The following is a 25,129-nucleotide window of genomic DNA, read 5'->3' on the forward strand; positions in this document are numbered from 1 at the left end:
ACGAAAACTGAGAACAGCTGAACTGCAGCTTCGAAGAGAGCGAGGACAGGCCTCTGTATGAAGAGAGGAAATTGAGAAAGTGGTAACTCTGCACTTTTGTAACCGCTTAAACATTGCAGCCGCTTGACATTGTGCTCAACAAGTCCTTCAAGGATTGCGTGTGCAAACACTATAACGAGTGGATGGCCGGCAACAACCCATAGACCACAACCAGCCAGCTGTGCAGGCTGCCTCTCACCACGGTGTGTACATTGGTGTCCCAGCAGTGGCGGTAACTGCCCGAAGAAATGGGTGTGGGCTTTCAAGAAGTGTTGCATAAGCAATTCCCTGAATGGTACCAAGGACTACATGCCGTGGGACACAACCAGCAACACGCAATCTTTCTCTGACAAGAGTTCAGACAGTTCTGATGAGCCGGCAGCCAGACAAAGAATAAAACCAAGTTTTCTGCCTAATATATTTCGTTTTGCTAATTTTTGCTAATTTTTGGTATGGGGGTCGACCTATATTCCACCTCGACCTATATTCCGCAATATGTAGTAAACACTCGTCAGAGAACCACCATGTATGTATAACAGAATGAAGTGTGCATGTTTTGCCAATATGTTTGTGAACGGTACTGCAACTACTATGGCTAAACAGAGGCAAATTTTAAAACTAAAGCTTCTAAGTTTAAAACTCAGATTTCTTAAGGCCATCATTCTGTTGACTCACCAGTAAATAACTTTGAGGCAAGCATCCCATACCAATATAGAAAGAAAAAGCTACCATGAAGGCAATATACCAAAGCCTTGCCTTTTTAAAAGGCTGCAAGCCTACAAGCCACGCCTTATTTGCATTGCCTAGCAGCCACGTAAAACTGGCCAGTCAGTGCTGTAAAAAGCTTTCAATTAAACAGCAAGGAGTCTCTGGTCAGCAGTAAATAGCTTTGAAAAAAAATACTTACGCAGCAGACAGCCTTTAAAGAAGACACCACCTTCACCTTTGACGGCAGCTTCAGCTTCCCCTTCTTCCTTAAACTGTACAAAACCAAATCCCCCTTTGTGAAGCGAGATGCCTGGTAAGAAAAAAAATAAAAACCGTGGCCAATAAAAACAGTGCACATGCCAGACATGAGAAAGATATTTAAATGTAAAGATTTAGCTTTAAAATAAGCCTAAACAAAGCACACTTTGCACAAAGCACAGTTGCATTTTTCACGGGGCTGCATGCTATGTGCAGCACACAGGACTTGCCCTAAATTTTGTATTGGTTAATTTGACTATGTTCAAGTCTCCAAAAGCACCCATACAACTTCATAATTTCTTTAATACAAACTTCCTGCAACCCAAGCTATATTTGCAAGCCCAGCAGAGCACAAACTTTAAAAAGCCGAGTGCACAGACATGGGCAAGCTTCTATATCGCATTAGTAGCCTAGAACCAGTTCAGAACTATTTAGTACTTATATTTGTTTTAACCCTTTTAACAGACAAATTTACCGTACAGACTGCAGGCACTACAAACATGACTTTTCCACATGACATGGTTGGGAATGTTCCCTATAAAAATATGAGATCTATTTACGTGACATCTGCAGGAATCCTCCATGGGAAAAACATTTTACCACAACTAAATAAGTGCACAAAAAATGTTGTTTTCACATTACTACAGAAACTAAAGAATGACTGGGATGTGTTTTAGAGGCTCGGAATAAAGTTGTAGAAATACTGTTCTTTGATTTTAAACATTCTGCCAGACGGGGTTACCAAATTATAAAAAGCTACAGTCAAAGTTTAATTTTTCAGACTCCCTAGAAACTGCAAAATCATCCGAAAAAAAGTATTCATGACTTTTTTTTTACTCCACTCAAGCAGTAAAATCACCCCATCTAAGTCCAAAAAAGCTCTGAAGGCTCGCCAGTACACTTATCAGGCATTTCAGCGCTTGCACAGGCTCTCATGAATATCTTTGGTACCTGCAAGGAGCCCTGCATGCCAACCACAAGTTGCACGCTGGAGTCTTGTGAGGAGTGTCGCCGATGTCAGAAAAATGTCGAACAAATTACGGCTCTCTCGAATGATTAGCATTACAAAACAATGACGCAAAAACAAAGGCTGTGGGGAGATACTGGGTGACTCATGTGGCTTTAGCCAAATGTGTGTGCACACATAAATGTGCTACTGTACAAAAATCAGCGCCATTTCATTGAAACAAAGCATTTGCTGTCGCATGCAGCTGATCGTTCCTAGTTGTGTGCAGCATGTCCCCCACTGAGCTCACACCATCACTGCCAGGGCACTTGCTGTTCCGTACACACACAGTCAGCATTTGTCATGGTGACTCCATTTCTGACTGCACACAAGCTCAGTGATGGCAAGCTGCTTTCGTTCCTGAAAGCAACACATCTGCGACACACGTAGTGGTCTCACAGAGACCACTAAGTGTGTCGAGCAGTGAGCAGTGAGCAACGACGAAGCATTTCTGTAGGGCAAACTTAAATGACAAGCGTTAACATGAAGGAAAGAAGATGACTCTTAAGGGCTCGTTTTTCTTTGTTAGACACAATATTAATGAGCACTAACAGACAATAACACCAAGGAAAGCATGGGGGGTGTTATCTGCAGTATTTAGAATATAAATTTCAAGAAAGTAAAGTGGACAAAAGATAACTTGCCGCCGGCAGGGACCGAATCTGCGACCTTCGAATAACGTGTCCGATGCTCTACCGACCTTCGAATAACATGTCCGATGCTAAGTGTTAACATGAAATCATGACATGCGTGTCATGTACGCTATGACATACATGCCCCGTTCATGGTGCGCTTGCGGCCGTTTCGCTATCTTGACATGTACCAAATTAGTATTACGCGACGTGACTGTATGAAGAACATAAATGAGAGGTGGCAACATGAAAATCATGACATGCATGTCATGTAGAACATGACTTACATGCCACGCTTATGGTGCGCTCGTGGCCGGTTTGCTAGCTTGGTATACCCCAAAACTGATATCTGGTGACGTGACTGTATGACGAATTAAATGAAAGGCGGTAACATGAAAATCATGACATGCATGTCGTGTAGGGCATGATTTACATGTCATGCTCGTGGTGCGCTCGCGGCCGTTTCGCTAGTTTGATATAAACGAAAATTGGTATTGCATTACATGACTATGACGAACATAAATGGCCGGTGGTAACATGACAATCAAGAAATGCATGTTGTCGTGTAGGTCACGATTTACATGCCACGCTCGTGGGCTGCTCGCGGCCGTTTCGCTAGCTTGACATACACCAAAACTGGTATTGCGTGACTATGATGAACACTAATGGCACGTGGTAACATGACAATCATGACATGCATTTCATGTACAGCATGATTTACATACCGTGCTCATATTGTGCTTACGGCTGTTTCCCTAGCTAGATATAGACTAAAACTGGTACTGCGTGACGTGACTGTATGACGAACATAAATGACAGGTCCTAACACACAAATCATAACATGCATGTCATGTACGACATGATTTACATGACACTGTCTTGGTGTGCTTCCGGCTGTTTCGTAAATGGATATACACCAAAATTGGTGTATATCCAAATGAGTGCGTGACGAACATAAACGACAGGTCATGTATTGTGTATACCAGAATATACGTTTCATTACATTAGATTGTACACGCATGAATGCATGAAAAACATGCGATATACAGGGGGCTAGATGTCATGACATGAATGACTTCATTTGCCTCAAAGGCAAACAAGGCAATGTATGCAGCTCTTTGCTGGTTGCTTCGCATTACATCGATTCCCACAGTGCATGAGATCTGCCAGATTTTTTATTTTTTGAAATGTTTCAATATTAACATTACGATGCCTGTAATTTTCTTCTAATATAGAATCATGGGATCAGTGGCGGCACGCTAAAACCCACTGCTGACGAACCCTGCTTTGACAGTTGTGATGCCAGACAACACAGCGAGAGCGCAAAACCCTCATCACAAAGCAGCAGATCTATATTACTCGTCCTCTAATGACACGAGCCAAGCACTGGCATTATACACCTCACAATGTAATTTTACACTTAGTATAGTGAATCAATGGCAAGAGAGGAGGCCAGATGCGGGTGAGGCCCATATGTTAGTGCAACTGGATGTATCGTTGTTGCACCTTTGAGGCAGTAAAAACATGCTGCCAGATGCAGGATCGCCACAAAGTGGCCTAGCTTCCCCAGCAATGCACCATGTCTTCTTAAACAGGCTGCACTACTAGCAGAAGTAAAACAAAACATACTAGCAAAAATGCCAAATAACTTTTTTTTGTGTGTGCCTAAAATTCCTTCATAGCTCTTACATTTTCCTTAAGCCACTATTCATCAGACAAGATCAATTACATCAAGCTGCGCAAAACACATTAGGTTCCATGCAAATGTTTCAATTTTATTTATGGAAGTAGCTAGGTGAAAAGTATTTTTCCCACTACCATATAGTTACACCTAAGAAAAAAGGCAGCTCTCGAAACTACTCCAACAATTACAGAAAAGTTGAGATGCCTTTCCATGGCTAAAGAAGCAAGAAATGAAACTTAAAGACTCGTCACTTTACATGTTTAAGTTGTCAGCACCAAGTGGCACGCAACATTTGCTTCTCTGCAACAAGCACATTGCAGTGCCGGTCCATTCATGCAGCAGCTATGGTGAATCACCGTTACAGAAGCCCACAAGTTGTTAAGGTTCATGGAAAGGAAAATCCATCCGTTTCAAGCACAAAGCTACAAAGGAGACCCATACAAATTATTCAGAGCAAACGTTCTCAGTTAGCAAAAAATTTGTGCAAGTCCAGCATTGGAACCCCGAAATAAACCCTTTAAGGGGCAGTCGCTTTACCCTATAAGCTAAACAGCAGGCTAACAGAATGCAGTGCGAGGATAAATTATTCGACAACATATGGCACAGGCATGGTGAAAAGACCAAGTCAGTTCTGTGAAAGCCCACAGGACGGAGTGAACAATTGTCATACACCCATACATAGCACAAAACTACAAAAAAATACCAATTTCTCCACAATAAACCTTCACAATTCACAAAATATTCATCCTGGAGCGAGATAATGTAGCTCTATGCCATTTTGCTTTTATTACTTCATCTTTAGTGCTTCCCAATTGTTCAATTCCCAACAGTGCTCACTGTGCCTGTTAATCAAGCAGAAACACGTAGCCGCAATAACTGTGACATCAGAATAACAAGGCACAACGATTGTGCCAAATTATGCCAAACAAACTTGAAAGCGTGCAGAATAGTCGGTGAGTACCTCAGTTTTAAAACATATTAGGAAATATTGGTGAATTTCAATCCTTTAAAAAAAAACAGAAAAAAAAATGGAGATGGCTTGACAGCCATTAAACTGCCATGGAAAATGGACACAAACAAATTCCCGTTCATCATCACCAACGAGCACCCAGCACCAATAAACAAAAAAGGCCAGCTACGCACTAGTGGTGCGAAGACTGAAGAAAGAGCGCAGCTAGTGGCACTTCCGTCCTCCTCACCCTCACACCCTTTCCCACCACACTACACTATATATGACTATGCTGCAGTAGGGTACGCATTTGGGCTGGTTGGTTCATGATTAACAGTAGAAAACAGCGCTAAATGACGGGACGAAGAAAGGACACAAACCACGGCGCTGTGGTTTGTGTCCTTTCTTCGTCCAGTCTTTTAGCGCTGTTTTCTACTGTTAATGACTATGCTGCTTCACCCTTTTCCCTCCCACTCACCCTCGCTTTCCTTTCCCACCCCTTCATACAGTACTATACTATACATGGCTATGCTTCACCCCCTCCTCCTCTAACTTCCTTTCCCACCTCCTTGGTGGGAAACACTATACACTATATGCCCAGCTACGGTATGCTTCATCTCTCTCTCACACCTTCTTGCTCTCTCTTTCTCTCTACTTCTTCCTCTCTCTTTCTGTCTTGCTCTCTGTTTTTTCTCTTTTTTTATGTCTTTCCCCAGTCTCTTTCCATCTCTCTCTCATACTCTCTATCTCTGTACTCATCCATCTCTCTCTCATACTCTCTATCTCTGTACTCATTCGCTCCCACATCCGAGTTATTGCATCCCATGTTGGACAAATCGGCGCATGTGTTCTGGGAGCTAAGAAGATCAAGAAGAGGACGAAGAGGGCCAGCACCGGCTGAGCAGCGCACTAGAAGGTAGAAGCCAATCATGATGATGATAGTTTTTGTTCACTGCACGGCCTAACCTCGAGCTTAAAGGAACACTAAAGGCAAAATACAACTCGGCGTGGACTTTTGAAATACCATTCCAGAAACCTCATAGTACTTGTTTCGAGCCAAGGAAATGTTTAGTTTGAAAAAAAACCACGCCTTAGTGGTTCGCATACCGTTCGCGCAATTCAAACCACCCACCTCTCAAGGACTTGTGACATCAGCACTCCACAGCACCGCTTTTAACGGGCGCTACACCAGCACCTTCCGTTATGTGGCAACCAGAAACGCACGCAAGAATACTTCCTGTTATGCCTGTTTTGCTCGCCGCTGTTGCTTGCATTGTAATGCGATGTTTTCCGCAGAAGCGCTTGATACTCTTGACACTGCTGTGTAGTGTTGGAAAGCTGCATGCAATCCAGCCGTCAGTGCAAGAATATGGGCGCCCCATGAGCGTGTGTATTTTGGCTCGCGCCGTCCGATGAGCCTCTGCTCATGCTGCCTGTGCGCCAACCAATGTTCGTCCACTCCGAGGAGTCGTGCAGAAGGCGCCTGACGACTCATGTGGCTATGAAACAGCTACGAGAATGCAACTACTATAGCGGAAACCACCACTGAGACGTGACCACGTGCACGGAGCGCATCCCGGCGAAAACTGAATTTTTGAACCACCCGCGCCGTTCGCTATGGTAATGCCAAGTTCTTTTTTCCATGAATCAAAGAGAAACACGCTAGCAGCATTTTTTTTCACGTCTTGTAATGCATGGAGTGTTATTTTTTATTATAAGTAGTTTGAGTACTAGTGATTAATTAGTGCTTGGAACTCTTGACGTCATCGGGCGCATTCCAAAATGTCCCACTGGTAGCGCATATCGTGTCTTACATTTACCTTAATTTCTCGATTAGTAGAGCACTGCTGTTGACAATACTGACGTCTTAGATGTTCTAAAACACTGACCTTTCACTCTGACATAAATTGTTAGTTGCCTTTAGTGTCCCTTTAAAGAGCTACTGACACAATATTTCGTGGCCAAGGTAGCCTGCGGGATGGGATCGATTCCGGTGAATCGCAGTGGGGATCATTGAAGAATTATTCCCACAAGAATGAGCCGTTTTGGTTTCATTTCCGAGTTGCTACGGGAAATGTTCCGTGGTGGTTTCAACTGACACCGCCAAGGCCGAAAGGGTTGAACAGCACCACTGTTAAAATTAGCAGAGAGCCATCCTTTATTCCATTTGGAATGGGGCACTCTCAACCTACTTCCAAGTTTCAATTTAGTGGGGGATATTAATACGAAGGGATGTTTTCATGGCTTTCATTGCATCTTATGACAAACAAGCACAGTGGGCATCGCACAGAAGAATTCAGCGAAGAATTGATGCCTGGGCAAGTTGGAATTGGTTATGCATGTTCGAAACGGGCGGCGCAAAAACGAGGACAAAGGAAAGACTACACACCACAGAGCGCCTGTGGTGTGTAGTCTTTCCTTTGTCCTCGTTTTTGCGCCGCCCGTTTCGAACATGCATAAGAATTCAGCGAATTAGATTGGTTGAACCATTCTGTTGGCGGGTACGAAATAGAAACAAAATGGAATAGATCTACGTTATACTTTCCCATATTCCAGGTTCGAATTCGAATGGTTACAATGGGCCTGTTACAAAAGTGTAGTGTGCAGAACCTTTACGTCCAGCATGCCACCTCACCCCAGCATTACACACACACACAAAAAAAAACATTAATAAGCATCCAATACCTTGTATTTCACCGTACTTTGAAAACAGCTTCTGCAAGTCTTCACGCTCGATGTGTTTCTTGAGATTGCCTACATAAATACGTGATGATGCTCTAGCTGGATCTGAGGTGTCATTGCTCATATGAGAGTCCATCAAGTTTTCTGAAAATATGCAAAACAATGCACATTTACAATGGATTCATGTTGAGCATGCAAAAGCGTAATAGACAACTCTTTATAGGATATCTTATGCTAAATAATCACGAATGTTACAACAAGGTTCAAATATTATTTAAAGGGCCAGTAAACAGGCTCCCACATTTTTTTTACACCCCCCAAACAAGCTCAGGTGTAAACTACAGTAGACTGCGGCGATCACATTTTGCGAATATTACAGCACTGCGTGCTGCACAGACTCCCCATTTCGAAAAATAATTCCCGCACCTCTTTCCTATGCCCGTCCAATCCTCCTCGTACGCGCAGTGACGAAATCCTAATAATAATATCTGGGTTTTAACGTCCCGAAACCACGCTATGATTATGAGAGACTCCGTAGTGGAGGGCTCCGGAAATTTTGACCTCCTGGGGTTCTTTAACGTGCACCTAAATCTAAGTACACGGGCCTCAAACATTTTCGCCTCCATCGAAAATGCAGCCACCGCAGCCGGGATTCGATCCCGCGACCTTCGGGTCAGCAATCGAGCGCCGTAACCACTAGACCACCGTGGCGGGGCCATTGACAAAATCTTGCCCATGGGCAACGTTACGTACCACTGAGCTTGTCAACTGGTCCTTAGCACTACGAAACAGTGCCTTGACCCTGTGGTGATGATGTTTTGGCCGCGCAGTCCACATTTTCATTTTTCTGTGCTGCCCTCTGCAGTTTTGTAGAGCACGAGACTACCGGGAGAAGTGATATTGGCAGAACAAAAGCCTCCGAGATAAAGAGGCGTCTCACTACTTTACCGCTAGGGGAAGGGTGCGTACCTCACTAGTGCCTCGTACTCCTCACACTGCACTTCCTCGCTGCACCGCTATGACACGTGCGCACGTGGGGGAAGCCTTGCTCGGTCGTTGGGTGCGCACCAATGACGTAATCACTGACATCGTGTTATGTCGACGAAGTGGGCATAGTCGCGACAAAGGGCTACGCCTCCCCCTTTCAACTGCGAGAGAAGGGTGGGAAGGACGAGCGAGAAGTCGAACCAGCCAACACGGGTCGTTCTATACCCCGTAACTTCCTTAATACAGAGTTTATACACGAAGTTCTTGCTGCAGCATGTTCGCATTGTACAAGGGCACAGTTATTTCTCAATGAGAAATTTTGGACCGAAGGTTGTTTACTGGCTCTTTAACAAAATAAACCGAAGCCAAGTATCCCAATTCAAAACTTTCTTCAAATTAACGTAACTAGAAGTAATGTTGGCCCCGAAGCCATCTGCCTCTTCTAAGAGCAATATTTGCAAAAACAATATTTCAGAAGACGGAACAAGTATAAAAACATCATAGTGCCAACGGGCCTTTTCCTATCTTTACATTATTTGCTAATACTCAAAGCTTGCCCTACAACTTGGAACTCCATTTCACCTTCACTTTTGATGTTCCCTGCAATTTGATGTTTCCTGCATATACGTGTGTGCATACGCATATACATGTGTGCATAAGCACACACATGTATAGGCAGGAAACATCAAATTTCTTTCACGAATTGCCGAAGCAGGGGTGCAAGACAAAATAGGATTTGGAGCCATTTTTGGAGCAGCAAAATGTTTTTGAACCACAAAAATCCAAATTTGAAGCAGGTTACAGGAAAAAAGAATTTTTGCATGAAATCCCAAATTTGGAGCAATATAACAAAAAAGGCTTACTTTTAGAAAAGGAACAAAAGTATGTGCAAAGCATTCAACACCACCTAACTCGTGCACAGAGCATGCGAGCCCTGCTTTTTCAATAAAAGCAGTGTGCTGAACCACCCTACAGCGTAAATGATGACGAATTCCACATTAGTATTTGCAGAGCCAGTCAAATTATTTGACAGACGCGGCAAATGCTAATGTAGACCTGCCGACCTGGCAACCTCGAAATTGAGTTTCGTGAAGCAGGAACGAGTGAGGGTGGCAAAAAAGGAAAACCGGCATAAGTTTTTGTTTTTCGTTTCTCAAGGCTACAGAATCATCATACGCAGCACTGAATGACTATCAGTAACTTTTCTTAAACGTCAGCGATCATACTAGTACTCGCATTTATACGACAAGTGCACACATGAGTAATTAAGGAACAAAATATGCTGCGCCCCATGACTGCAAGTACTAATAGACATTTCAAAACCTTAGTACGCTTTTCCGTAGGACACCGGTGCACTGGGGCGAAAGTGGTTTAAGAAGCATTCTGCACACGATTGAACAAGGCTAGGAAATTTTAGAACCGCTGCTCTTTTTTCTTTTCTTTTGCGGTGGGGTTAGGATTGTTCATCTGGAGATTTATGGCCATATCGGCACAATCGCAAGGTTTGCTCAGAATTCGTGGGAAACTCAGGAGAGTTGGCAAGCAGGCAAATGGCCAATACACCAGCGGTACGCTGTTAAAGGAGTGGTAACAGAAAATTTGTGAACCTGTTTTTTCCTCTTAATCAGTGGCTACGAACTGTTTAATAGCAGCAACGAAACTCATTTGCCCCTGCGCAAGAAGAATGCTTAATTATATGCTCGTATGTTACGACCGGAGGCAGTTTCGATTTGAAAGAGCACTCGGTGGCCTCATGACGTAGTCGGCCTACTCGTTAACAAATACTATCAGGTGACCATGAGAGCCAGTGACGTCACTGGCCAGCTTCTGCTATGTTGTCAGCGCTGCTGTTTCGTCTGCTGTGTTGAGCGTTGCGAGTGCTTCTTTCCTCAATAATCAAGCAACATTGCTTATCTAGTGCAGCGATGGACAAAAGAGCTGGGAGAAATGTAAAAAACAGTCAGAAAAGCTCGATTCACTTCGCAAATCTCGCCAGTGGCTGAGATTTTGTTCTTGTCACCATCGTCCAACTGGGGCGACGTTTTCCGTGAGGCTTGGAGCAGCCACAGCATTAGACGTGCTGAAATATTTTCGCTCCGATTATTTGTAAAGTAGCAGGTTAAGAAGTGACGAAAGAAGCAGTGAAATCACAGCATTGGCAATCTGTAACAGTGTTTATGTGTACCATGCAAGTGACGTGATGTACGCATTACTGACTCGTATTTAGATCGGGCAATGCTGCGTTCTCAAGACATACTAATCCCACGTACGCACGTCACAGCGCCGAAGCAGTTATCTGTCTACTGCGCAATACAATCCCAACAGTAGAGAGCTTTAGTTTCCCAACGTGGCTGCAGCAACAGCAGCAGCAGCAGCAGCAGCAGCTGCGGAGCCGGTAGCGACATCTTGTGGCATTTTGTCCAACTACAATAATTTTTCTTCTGTTTTCTCTATCACGCTGCCATTCTTCTCGAAAAGAAAAAAGCAATGAGAATACTGCGAGTTGCTAATTATCTCAATGCTAATGCTTTACACAGAGTCAGTAAGCGGGTAAGTCACTGCAATGTTATTTTGTAGGTCTCTGGTTGCGCTATGCATGATCAGGTGTCGCTACCAGTGTTGTCAGTCTCGTACACGCCTCCGGCAACCCGGCCAGAACACATGACCGTACATTGTTTACAAAATGGCCTCCTTCGATAACATCATCACTTTTTGCTTTTATTTCTGATTCGGCTCTCTCATGATCTTCAAAACTCAATTACTTTTTAGGCTGTACTTGTGACTGATATTGTACAGATGGCACCTATATGCACCCATTAGTGTGATGCAACATTCAACTTGTGTCCGAATTTTTGTGTCACCACTACTTTAACATTTTTTTACGCAGAGCTTCCGCTTTGATTTTCATATGTGCATGTGAAGCAACATTGCAATCAGCAAAAAAAAGTTGGCAGGCGCCAAACACAAAGCATGCTTACGCCTTTTCTGCGCATCTGGACTTGTTGGATGACGATGCCCAAAGTGCAGGTGGCCAACACAGCCTCCATATCTTGCTAAAATTAGTGCAACTGAGAAAATTTTGAGGCTGGTCGAGCATTATGGCACAGCATGGCGCAATTTCAACAAATTTCACGGCTTTGGCTAAGCCTGATGCATAAATAAGGAACTGTACCAAACTTGCGCAGCTGTTGCACCCCTGCCCAAGTATTATACATACGACAAGAACATGAATTTTTACTGTTTTTAGCATGCCACCTGCTGTACGATTCATGTTTAAGTGACCCTGAACCACACCTCCGGCTTAATGAAAAAAGATGTTCCACATAGAGAAGACAGCTGAAATGCACTTCAGCCAAATTTTGTAGTCAGTGCATAAGGAACACAAATCTGCAACAGCCACTTTCCAAGCAGCCGCAAGCGTTATTGAGCAGATGCCTAGAGAGCTGCCATTGACCTAGCCTCCAAGCAGGAATATTGGATCAGTGGCCTCCTTTCAACTGCTGCTGCATGTGTTAATTGGCACAATTAGCTAAACAGGATGTATGAGAAAAAAAATCCATCAAATTTTGATTGACTGGCACATTCACAAGACTGTCTGCCCGCACATGGCCACACTTGCTCAACCAGAATGAAACGGTGAGGTGCTACCACTGGTGCCACCAAGCTCATTCGAAACTGAGAAAGTTTATGTGAATGGGAATGGAGTACATAGTGCTTGTAATACCTCTTCCGTGAAAGAGCGTGTGCTTGGGCACGTTGGTAATTCATGTTTCACAACGCGGACACAGCGCTGCTGTGCCTGCGTCGCTTTTAGTCTTTCTTTGTGTGCTAAAAAGTGAACACCTCTTCTGCTTGTACTTGGTCTTTTTTAAATTCTGTTAGTAATACATATCTGTGAGGCACTTGTTCCAAAAAAAACTTTTGAGACTTAAGAAAAAAGAGGGCCCCTTCTAAAGAGAGCCCCACCTGTAAAATAAGTTTAAAAGCACATCCTTCACTCCAATCGTCCACCACAGCAGCACTGCTCTCAAACATCATGCTAAGGAAAGCACTCCATGCTTGAACAGGCTGTCACACTGCTTTGACAGGACAGTCATATTGGTAGGGCTATGAAATTCCTGCCACCTGAGAAAATGGCCCCTAATAGCAATAAGCAGACTGCCAGAGCTAGGGTGTTAAAAGTTGTCCCATACTGCCAATTCACCATGTAAGGCCAAACCACACAAAGGGCAAGACTTTAAAGGGGTACCGACACGAAAATTTTCAGTTCTTTTTGGGTCAAATGAGAGGTCAAGCCCTCAAGAGCCTAGAAAAGGTAGTGCTAGGCGCGAGTGCACCCTGAAAAAGAAATTAGAGTATGCTGTTAAAAGCTAGTTTCGGTTCCTACTGTACCCTGACGTCACAACACAGTATGAGCTTCTCGTCACGTGCTCGCACAATATATAGTGACGTTTCCACGGCCGCTCCGCACCGTGGCTACGTTGGTGACGCACAAACGGCCATTTTGAATGACTTGGTGACGCACAAGCAGCCATCTTGAAAGTTTTGGTACCTAACGTCATCACAACTAGCCAGACTGCCGCATGAAGTCACCAGAATTGGCACTGTAGCCTGACGTCAAGCTAGTGTTGATGTCTGTAGGTGCGCCGTGAAAAAAATTGACTTTAATATCAAAGTAAAATATCTTATCAGCATTTGCTGAGCTTCACACTTGCTCAGAGCGGTCTCTGCATACAGGAGATTGGTATGGCAGAGTAAACTCGCCTTCGAAAAAAGATGTCAGTACCCCTTTAAAGATATTCAATGACTGCTCATCCCTTTCTGGTACCGAAAGCTCTGTCCACTAAAATTTTGATGCCACATTTTATTTACCCTCAGAATCTTGAAAAGCCCACTGCTGCAAAAGGAACCTTCACTCCTTGGCAAGTTCTGTAAAGTTTGCAGAACATGGACTCCACGTTATAGCTCTCTACGGGAAGGTGAAATATGTGAAAAAAGGGCAATGGATCGAAGGGCCAGTTTCTTTGTTAGACACGACCTAATGAAGCCAAGGAAAGCTTAGGAGCCATTATTTGTAGTCTTGAACTGTAGTGTAGTAATTATTAGATCAAGAAATATTACCTAAAGAGGACAAAAACAGCTTGCAGCCGATGGGGACCGAACACACAACTTTTGATGTTTGCGGGTTCGGTCCCCACCATATCCCGTCAACGAAAGCTTTTCGGCTTGAAGCACTTTTTCCTGCCTGACAGTTCTATCCCAGTAGTACTACTACTTAGGTTACAGTATTTCTGTTGGGTATGGTCCACTAGCATTTCCCCTCATTGGAAGCGGTGACGTTTTTACCTGCACATCGAACATCGGCACAGCCATCTTTTTTCAAACAAAACGGTCTGCATTAACCAAAGAAAACATGTGCGGCAAAAACTACGACTACCCAATACATGGAACAAGACGTCAAACGCACGTGACCAGCCACAACACTGCTGAAAGTGACAAGTACGCATCGATATCGAGGGTAAAACTTGTTCCATAGTCCCCAATTTCCAACAGGCGTAAATAAAGCGTACATCAAATGCAACGATGATGTCTGGCGAACCACTGTAAATGCACGATGTTTCGCCGATCAGAAAACGTCGAGTAAAAAAAATGCGCGGCACCCAATCGGGAGGCCCACGCCGGGCCCGCTTTTACAGCCTTCTGTGAAGACGTTTTCAATCAAGTCAAAAACATGCGCATACCTCACTCAAAGGGGAAAAAAATCATCGAATTCCATTCATATTCCGGCGACGAATAGCGCGACAGTCAAACGTGCCAATACGCATTTGATAGTGAGCCTCACTATAGCCCGGCTTAAAAATCAGCAATCACGTGTTCGAGCAACATGCAAAGAAAATAAATGATGTTTGATCACGCACAAAACTTCCACAAAACGCTTAGAAACGAAGTATTTTTAAGCATGTGCCACATAAACACAGAATGTAACTGTTTTATCTTAGGGTTACCGATAGCGTAACAAGGTGAAGGTCTAATTATAACAGGCGCCGTTTTATAAAAGGCAAGGCAGAAGAACCTAAACTTACCTTACTGTTAAAGAAGCAACACGCGGAATGTACCGGTGGTACCGCGTATAGTACCACGCGATTAAATTAACCAGAGCACTACAATATAAGTTACGTATCCCCGGTTACGGCAGCCATCATAGGCCAATGTACAGGGACACAGCACAAGCACAAGGGCCGCGCATAGGCGAAATGTAATATTTGATTGGTCGGATGGAAGAGGCGTCTTCTAATTGGTCAATGGAGGCCACCGAAGCACCGGCCTTTGGTGAGTTGGTCAAGCAGAGCAGGCCCGCGCGCGCCGAGGCACTCTTTAATGCAACTCCAGACGGCGCGACAGTCGCCTTCATGTCTCGACGTGGCCAACGTGGCTATGGTTAGACATGGCACAGTGACCGCGGTCGCCGCGGCCGCGGTCACTTCGCGAGCGGCGGCCGGCAGCGTACAGGCTTGTCGGGTGGTTTACATGCAAAATTTCACAGAATGCAATTCCCATAAAAATTAAGAGCTCTTGCAGAGGCTGCACCAGCTGCACTCACGGCACATTTGAACGGACGAGAATTTTGCCTGAACCGTGCAAAGTGTCGTTCACTTGAAAAATACGTAACATGACAAAAAAGGCGATTTTATTGCGCCCTGAGGTATTGTTTAGGGGAGAAACGACGATGCGTCGAGCAGACGACAGAGGCTAGGCGCGTGAGCTCGGCACAGCCAATAAGCGCAGTCGATGTGGCCGGAGTTTTATAATATACGATGGTAGCGCCGCCACCATTTCAACATTTCTTGCTTCACTCTCGGCGTTTGGCGCGGCGTCCGTTGGACCTACTCCTGTAATCTAGTACACTCTGCCGCACAGCCATGCCAGCATGCTATGAGCATGCATGCCAGCCATGCGCACGACATATGCCGGCAGAGTCACGCTAAGGTTGAGAAGCTGCGACATATGGCACACACATACGAAAAAAAAAAAAATGATTTCATGCTCCTTACTACAAAGAAGAAAGAAATAAAAGACGCGTCGTTGGGCAGCACAGACCGGCGAGCTATTGTTTCTCCAGTTCTTTCTTTCCCTACCTTCTCTGGTTCGTCCAAATCGCACCAGTGCACATAAAATCGCCCCGGTGCGATTTGTTGAAGATGGCATTAGTTCCGTGCTTGCATTCCCCCGTTGTAAAGAGACAGGCCACCACTACATCATCATTATCATATGTCTTCCGATGCGGCGCTATGGTGGCTAGAGGGCATAGCAGGCATAACGGCGATTAGCAATTAACATTAGCAGACGATCTGCGGCGTGATCCAAAAAAACGTCTAATTGGTCTTGTCGCTTCATATTACACAGTAGACCATTAAAAAGTTGGGGCAACTACGCACTAGTGGCGCGAAGACTAAGGAAACTGCGGAGCTGGTGGCTTTCCCTTTCCCACCCCTTGCTGTTTAGCAAGGGGTGGGAAAGGGAAGGCCACCATAGCATGCCATGCATATGGCTATGCTATGATCTACCCTCCCCTCCTCATCTGCAATTACTCCCCCACCCTCACTTCCCTTTCCCACGTCAGCGCGAAAAAAACGAGAGACAGAAGAAGAAATACTACACAGGTCAAGCGCCGACTTGCTTATACTTGCTGATACATATATATATATATAAAATCTTGCTTATATATAACCTTGCTTATACTACACATGGCTACGCTATGCTTTAACCTCTCCCCTCCTCACTTCCCTTTCCCACCCCCTTGATATATACTAGCCCTGCCACGGTGGTCTAGTGGTTATGGCGCTCGACTGCTGACCCGAAGGTCGCGGGATCGAATCCCGGCCGCGGCGGCTGCATTTTCGATGGAGGTGAAAATGTTTGAGGCCCGTGTACTTAGCTTTAGGTGCACGTTAAAGAACCCCAGGTGGTCGAAATTTCCGGAGCCCTACACTACGGCGTCTCTCATAATCATATCGTGGTTTTGGGACGTTAAACCCCAGATATTATTATTATTATTGATATATACTATAAATGGCTATGCTACGCTCCCACTTCGCTTTGCTCAGCTGCGCTGAGTTGGGTCACCAGCCACGACTGGAACTCAAGCTTAAGCAGCTCTGCTGTTTTAAAAATATCATCATTTAGCGTGAACAAGCATGTTCGTGGTAAACGATTATATAAAAATATAGGATGCCCCAGCTATCTCTAGCCAGTTTTAAAATATGACGACGCAACGTGACCAAATGCATGTTGCTGACTATTGCCTGGCGTACGTCACACTATTTTTTGCGTTCTTATTAATAATTAGGCATGTTTATTTACCAACTTTTGAAGCAACGAACCTGCACAAAAAATTCCTGTGCGAAAGTTGTAGACTAGTTTGCGAAACGTCAGATTAGAAAGTTTTAACATTTTATGTATTAAGTATCAGTGTTTTTCTGCTTACTACAGATGTCCACGAGATACAAAAAGATACTATGTGTAGTATAGCAAGGGGGTGGGAAAGGGAAGTAAAAAGGAGGGGAGAGGGTAAAGCAGGGGGTGGGAAATGGAAGGAAAGGAGGGGAGAGGGTAAAGCATAGCATGTCATGTGTTGTAAAGCGTAGCAAAGGTTGGGAAAGGGAAGTGAGCATGAGGAGGGAAAGGAGAAGGGGAAGGCCACCGTTTCCTCAGTCTTTGCATCACTAGGGCGTAGCTGCCCCAATTTTTTTTCCCTCGTTTTCTTTTTCTCTCTCTGTACTCATTCTCTTGCTCATCAAAGTTACTGCATCCCACACCGAACTAATCAGCGCATATGTTCTGGGAGCGTAGCAGAAGAGGAAGAAAAGGACAAAGATGAAGAAGAGGACGAAGAGTGTGCATGCTGGTTCATGATGATGATAATTTTCTATCTACAACACACAGCAAACATCGAGCATAACAGCTCTGCTGTAAAAACATGCATCTTGAACACCACAGGGAAAGGCAGAAAGAAAAGGCAAGGGCTATGCAGAGGAGATTCCTATGCTCTAAGGACGTGGTGTACGTCGATGCAGCAAAGTACACAATTAATCAGAATATGTATATTGTTGCAGTCAACTCGAATGGTGATCCTAGGATCAGCAGATCTATTAAAACTAACAAAGCTGAGGTGATTGAGGCATCGGCCATTACTCTCGCAATGCCTTCCACATTGGCCACTATAATAGTAAGTGATTCCAAAACTGCAATTCTAAGTTACGCAAAGGGGCACATCTCGCCGGAAGCACTACGAATCCTGGCTAACTTTCGCGATCACCGGGTTGTCCATATCATCTCACTCAGGTCCGAGCCCAACTTGAGCACGAAACTCATGGGCCCAAGCCCGACCCAGACCCAATTCGACAATTCCTTGCCTGGCCTTTCGGGCCAACACGGACCTACGCAGCGCAGCAGTACAGGGTGTTTTACACGAGGACACGACAAGAACTTCGCGCTTGTCGTGTCCCCTTCGTAACGTGTGTCCTCCCTAACTTCTTTTGTCCCAGTAACTGTAGCGCAATATTTTAATCGTGCAATGGGGGGCCATCCTGCTCAACCCGGATGCTGACTTCCAGAAGTGGCTAGCAGACCAGGCCATCAGAGCAATGGCAAAGCCAACGGTAGCCCCGGACTAGAGGGGGCCCCTGAGTTCTTAGTTTTGTACTAAATAAAATTTTCTCTCTCTCTCCACCCGGGTGTATGTTTGGGCACCCATCTACATGAAGCCTTGGTTTTTAGGGACAGCACTGGAAACATAAACATGTCAGTGACAGGGATAAGTAAAAGCAGTTGGAGGATTGGTGCAGAATATGTAGGGAGAAAGGACAGGGATAAATAGCATGAAAACCCGGTTACTTTAGCACCTAACACATAATGTTAATGAATTTGTAGGGTTTTTTTTTTCTACAGGGAGAAAATTTTAATTCAGGTAGACAAATCATTGAACCGAATCTTTAAAGAATTATGCTTGTTGGCACGCAGGTCACTGCCCCTACTTGAAAGGGATGCTCATACAGCATCCATCCGTTTAAAACCAAATCACTTGACACCACGTTTACATAAGGACAAGTGATTGGCGCTTTTGTGCATGCCCCAGTACACTTCGATATGCCATTTTAATGACAGTATAGGGGTACAAGAAACTCAATCTGCGTACCTGAACTGCTGGCTGCGTTTGCTATGCTGTTTGCCATGCTGTGTGTTTCATCTCTGGCCACAACACCAGCCACAATACCAACCCAATCCCGACCGCAACTGCAGTTACATTGCAAATAATTGTCAACTGTTGCACAACTTACCATTAGTAAAGTAGTGCAGCATTCCCACATAGAAGATGGGTGTTCCGTAATGCACTTGATGTGTGTGTCATTCATGCTGTATATATCCTTGAGTGTTTCTATGCAATAAGCTCAGTTGCAAGTCAGCCCCCATTCTATCCTTTCTTCTTTATTTTCTTTGTGAGGTTCTTGCACCAGTACCACACTTTATCCAAAGCTGTACACCTGGTAAACATTATTTTAAATAATTACGTATGCAGTTATATTAAAAAAAAGTGGCCTAATTGTTATGAAATCAGGGCTACACAATCCAAAACCCATGCGAGCCAAAACATACTTTTATGGGGCTCATGCATGCCACTTTTTACTACTAATAGACAAACTCTTACCAATACGGGTCTTTTTTTTATCAATGCATATACTTACAGTTTTTCTTGCAGGAAATGGATAAAAAAAACTTTTTCCCCATAAGAATGGATGAATTATGTCCATAAATAAGCCTGCTTGCAGCTATTCCAATGTAAAAAAATTGTGCAAATTTGTTTGGGTACAAAAGGAATGTGAATTGCATGAAAGAGACAACAGCTCACTGGCGCCACTACCACTATGCATTCAAGTTAAACATTATAATAAAAGGCATGTTTGATTATCGCAGGCTTAATGTCTATCCTTAATTCCATTAATGTTTTAGTGGGTGGTAGTGTACATACCTTTCTGCATCTATTTGCGACAGATTTCATACTACCACAAATTTTGTTTGTGAATATGTATGTGTTTCCTTTGTGTAAACGGTTCATGTGGCATGTTATGTATGGCAACATAATTGTTGGTTTTCTCAGATCACAGTGCATAAATTGCAGCACCACAAGGTGGATATACTAAAACTTCTGGAGCGGCGCTTGCACATGCCCACCTATGTGGCGAGGTGAAGCCTCGAAAACTGGTTGGTGGCCATCTTGCTCAGGGCAAAAGAAGGCAGCAAGTGCCTTGAATTGCCATAGTGCCCTGGTCTCTTGACCATTTTATGACTTGATAATACCAAAACTTTATTACCTTCATACTATACGCCAAAATTAGCATGACACATTAGTATATGGCGAACATAAATGACAGGTCATGACATGAATATGTCATGCATGCCATGTACATTATGAATAGATGACAGGGTTTTAGTGCTCTCGTGGCTGTTTCATTAACTTGATATATACCAAAATTAGCATGGCATGACATTAGTGTACGACGAACATAAATGACAGGTCATGACATCATACCACGCCATGCATGTCATATACTGTATTTACTAGACAATAGGTCGAGTTCCACTATAGGTTGACCGCTATATATTGCACTCTCCGAGAAATAAAAAAAAATAATATTCGAGTATAGGTCACCCCATATCTTTTTAGAAACCCATGAACGTTTCAGATTCCTACGAGCAAACGCATGGCCTTTGAGATCTGTATTTGTTATTTTAAGATGGTACATATGATATAATTACACACTTAGCAAAAATAAGGCCTTTGAGATTCTTGTCAGCTTTCCATAGCTATGGCGTCGGCGTGGGCTAATCATCACTGGAGGTGCTTCTATGCTCCCACAGTCTGATCACGTCTGTGTTTCTTGTGTTTGTGGGTTGTCATGCAAGTGTACTGTGTGTGTTTAGTTATTTAACACCTCTAACTGTTGGCAACAATGAGATATAGTGATTATGGTTGTGTGAATGATGCCCTTCTCAATTCCATGGTTTTATCCATCAACAAAAGGTCTGTGCTGAGTGTGCTGTCACATGCAGCTACAATGGCAGAGTCTGAACTGTAGGAAACATTCACGGCGATCTGCAAACGCTTTGATTAAAGTGCATAATGCTCTCTTTCCTTTATATTTTCGTAGTGTATAAATTTACTGCAAATACACGTATGTAATGTACCAGTGTAGCTGGTGCAGTTTGAAAAATGGTGGGTGCGACCGTGAAACTTTATTATCTTGGTACTTTTGCTAACTTTGATCACAAATATAGGTCGAGATTCTTTGGCCATGAATATAGGTCAATAGCTAATTGTGGGTAACATTCATGGAAAAAAAAGGTCGACCTGTATTCGAAGAAATACGGTACGTCTTAAATACATGAAACGTTCTTGTGCCATCGTGGCTGTATCATTAACATTATAAGTACTGAAAATGGTGTGGAATGAGACGAGTTTACGATGAACATGAATGACAGGCCATGACATGAGTATTATGTCATGCATCTATGACATGCATGACATGGTCTTGATGTTCTTGAGGCTGTTTGATTGACTGAAAATGTACTGAATTGGCATGGAATGGCACGAGTGTATGGTGAACATAAGTGACAGGTCTTGACACGAATGTCATCTCATGCATGTCATGCATGTTTATAACATACATGACACAATGTTGGTGCTCTCGCAGCCGTTTTATCAAATGGATATGTACTGAAATTAGCATGGCATCACGTTAGTGTATGACAAACATAAATTATAGGTCACGACATGAATATCATGCCATGCATGTTATGTGCTTCATGACATACATGACACGGTCTTGTGCTCTTGTGTCTGTCTCAGTCGGCGTGGCATATGAATGTATGACGAATATGAATGACATACATTAGAATTAATATCGCGCCATGCATGTCGTGCACGTCATGGTGAGGGCTTGGTGCACTTGCAGCTGCTTCATTCACTGGATATTTTCCAAAATTGACAAACATAATTTACGGGTCATAAATTTCAATGTCTTGGCCTCTTGACGGCATTTCATTAACTTAATATACAGCAAAGCTGACATGGCACATGACATGAGTGTATGACGAATGTCATGCATGCATTGACGTACATGGCAAGGTCTTGGTGCTCTCGTGGTCACTTTATCAATTTGATATATAAAAAAGGCATGATGCAAAATTAGTGCATGACTAACATGAACTGTGGGTAATGACATAATAGCATGACATGCATGTCCTACATGTCATGACATGCATGGCAAGCAGTGGCGTAAATCCAGAAAAATCACAAGGGGGGACACACATCCTGCTATGGCGGCCATATTGTTTTTTAGAAATGTAGGTTATATTTTTAATTATGCAAAAATTAGTCATGCCTTGGAATAAAATAAAGAAAACGAGCATTTGCCTCGGCGCCGGGCCAGGGAGCTTAATCTAACAGCAATGAGCAGCCACTGGTAGAAATGTACATTGGTGAAGTTTCGAAGTTAACTCATAAATGGGCTCTGGCATACTTCTAGTAAATATGTCATTCGGGTTAAACAATCAAGTGCAAATGCTAGCACATTAAGGTAGAGCATGTTCGAAAGCTAAATCTCAAGGGGGGACACTTGCAAGGGGTGTCCCCCCTCAGACCGACCACAAGGGGGGTCAGGACCCCCCTGACCCCCCCCCCCCATGATTTACGGCACTGTTGACAAGGCACTTAAATTGAGGATGACGCACCGAGCGATGGAAAGGAAAATGACAGGTGTAACCTTAAGAGACAGGAAGAGAGCAGAGTGGGTCAGGGAACAAACGGGGGTTGAGGATATCATGGTTGAAATCAAGAAGAAGATGGCAAACGCGTGAGGGGGAGACAGAAAATTAGGTGGGTAGATGAGATTGAGAAGTTTGTAGGTATAACGTGGCAGCAGAAAGCATAGGACCGGGTTGATTGGCAGAACATGGGAGAGGCCTTTGCCCTGCAGTGGGCGTAGACAGGGTGATGATGATGATGATGACAAGGCACTGGTATGATGTCAGGGTGCTTGTGTCATTACCTTGCTGTACACTAAAATGTGCATCCTGTGTCTGAATGATGAACATGAATTACAGGTGACGGCATGAATGTTCATCACATGCCATCACCTGCCAAGTAACTACCCCTATCCATGGGCGTAGGCAGGGGGGTGCAAAAGGGGCACTTGCACCGGCACTTGCCCCCCACCCAAGCTATGCCAGCTCTCTCCCCCCCCTCCCCCAGCCGCGATGTAACACGGGTTTGCACCCCCCAAGGCAAAATCCTGCCGACGCCCATGCCCCCATCTCCCAAGAAAAGAGGTAGCTGGATCAGTCATGGTAAACACCACACACGCATGCATGTGCCATATTGTTCCCGCCTGTTTGGTGCCCTGAACATGGTACGTGGTGGTTTCAGCCAGGGAGTGCCATCACCACTCCAGAAGATTTTTATAACCTGTCTGCAGCACCATCATTGCACAGAAATCTGTTCACCCATGAGGCACATATGCAGCCCCAGGTAAGACTATTGGGCTTGTGTGCCTGGGAACCAAGGTTCAGTACTTCAATCAAGCATGTAATTTATTAAGTGTGAGCTACTCGGTAAGACAGCAACATGGTCAGGAAAGTCCAGGGATGTTCACAAAGAAAGCTTCACTTTAAAAACAATAGAACTGACCTATGTGGATGCTGCAACATGGGCATGCATGTAACTTTTTTACGCACCTTTTTTTTGTACTTAGAATTATTATACAGGACACTACTATATATTGGCAGTAAGATCTGGTGAAAGAAACACTAGGCAATTTGAGATAGTGTGGAAGGCCCTTTATCTCATTAAAATTTTTTAATGGTCATTGCTTGTATCAAGCACTGTCGGCCAGTATCTCATGTAATTGATGCACAATTTTATCTCTGCAGCAAATTTGACATGCCCAATACATGCTTGTAGACATGTATAGACCACCACCTACTGTACCCCTGACCTGCCTAGCTAGTGGCATTCTACGAAGCTGCCTGCGCCGGCTCTCGTTCCAGACTTCGCCGCTAGGGGGGCACTCGAGTTACCCCACCTGAGCTTTGGGCAGATGTGTGGGTGCACAACAGTGCGTGCTGTACGAGTGCTTTGTTTCAGATTGCTTCTTCGCAGAACTTATAAGTTTCGTCATATTTTTGAATTACTGCAACGCCTCTAATGGTAAGAATGATTACACGGCACTTCAGCCAACATTTCACAGTCTGTTTACAAAATAATTAACTGCCCCAACACTGGTGAACATTTCGACCATCGGAAATCACTTTTTTTTATTGTTTTGTCGGTTATGGAAATGAACAATGACCCTACCTGTCGGTGAACAAATCCTAGAAACGTTACTGAGCAAAATTAAATGTACGATTTCATCATGTTAGTTTTACAACACGTACGTATGATTTTGTATTGATGTAACAACATTTCTGCATGCCCATGATACACAACCAATTATGAGTAGCCTCACCTTTCAGAAAAACTGCCTTGATCTCTTTCTCACGCACTCGCATCACTAGGAACTACAGTGTACTGTTATTGCTGATTTTACTCAATAAATGCCATTTTTTTTTCATTTTTTCCTTCGTTTTACAGAGTGCATGCCCATGCAAGCATCTCGACTCAGTGCAAGCAGACGACCGTGGAGGTGCTGCATTGTGGGGGTAACTAGTAGCGCCAAAGCTGCGGCGAAAAGGCCCCTAGCAGCAGAAAGAAGCGCCAACATGCCGGTGCTGGCGTTCTGCTCGCTGGGCAGATCAGGAGTACAGTAGGTTGTCCTGACTGTGAACTGGCATCAGCCGCAGCTTAGGATAGTCCTGACTGGGGAAGGGACCAGTTTGGTCCCTTCCCCAGAGGTTGACCACATCAGTAAAGGAAGCAGTGTTGTTTTTTCAGTTCAGGATCCATAATTCTTTCACACAGCCAGAGAGATACTTCTTGAAGATGTTTACAGTAAAGTAAACAATAATGCATGTCTTCATGTCTTGAAAAAAGAGATTGCTTGCTTGGGTACACATATAAATCTGCATTTATTCAATCAAAAAAATATTTGTGGACCTTCAGATACAGAATTTATCAGCAAATGGCAAGCACT

The 25,129-nt window shown here is 44.0% G+C and overlaps 2 protein-coding genes across 7 annotated transcripts in view; one reads left to right on the forward strand and one right to left on the reverse strand.

The window, feature by feature from the left end:
* LOC119406870 (nuclear receptor coactivator 5) overlaps positions 1 to 15,194 on the reverse strand; it is a 156,220-nt gene extending 141,026 nt beyond the window's left edge. For 5 of the 6 annotated variants that reach the window (XR_007417529.1, XM_037673661.2, XM_049419222.1 and 2 more), the window contains exons 1-3: positions 15,029 to 15,194; positions 7,962 to 8,102; positions 947 to 1,057 (exon numbers count right to left, since the gene is read on the reverse strand). Coding sequence is in view for 5 of the 6 variants with exons in the window: in XM_037673661.2 (XP_037529589.1) it covers positions 947 to 1,057; positions 7,962 to 8,094 (244 nt within the window). In the remaining variant the exon portion in view is untranslated. The remainder of the gene's footprint in view (positions 1 to 946; positions 1,058 to 7,961; positions 8,103 to 15,028) is intronic. The other variant, XM_049419220.1, reaches the window with a different exon arrangement.
* LOC119406972 (small nuclear ribonucleoprotein-associated protein B) overlaps positions 1 to 25,129 on the forward strand; it is a 373,302-nt gene that overhangs the window by 286,213 nt on the left and 61,960 nt on the right. The gene's annotated exons all lie outside the window — the stretch shown is intronic.

Source organism: Rhipicephalus sanguineus, chromosome 1, assembly GCF_013339695.2.
Source record: "Rhipicephalus sanguineus isolate Rsan-2018 chromosome 1, BIME_Rsan_1.4, whole genome shotgun sequence".
Taxonomy (NCBI): Eukaryota; Metazoa; Arthropoda; class Arachnida; order Ixodida; family Ixodidae; genus Rhipicephalus; species Rhipicephalus sanguineus.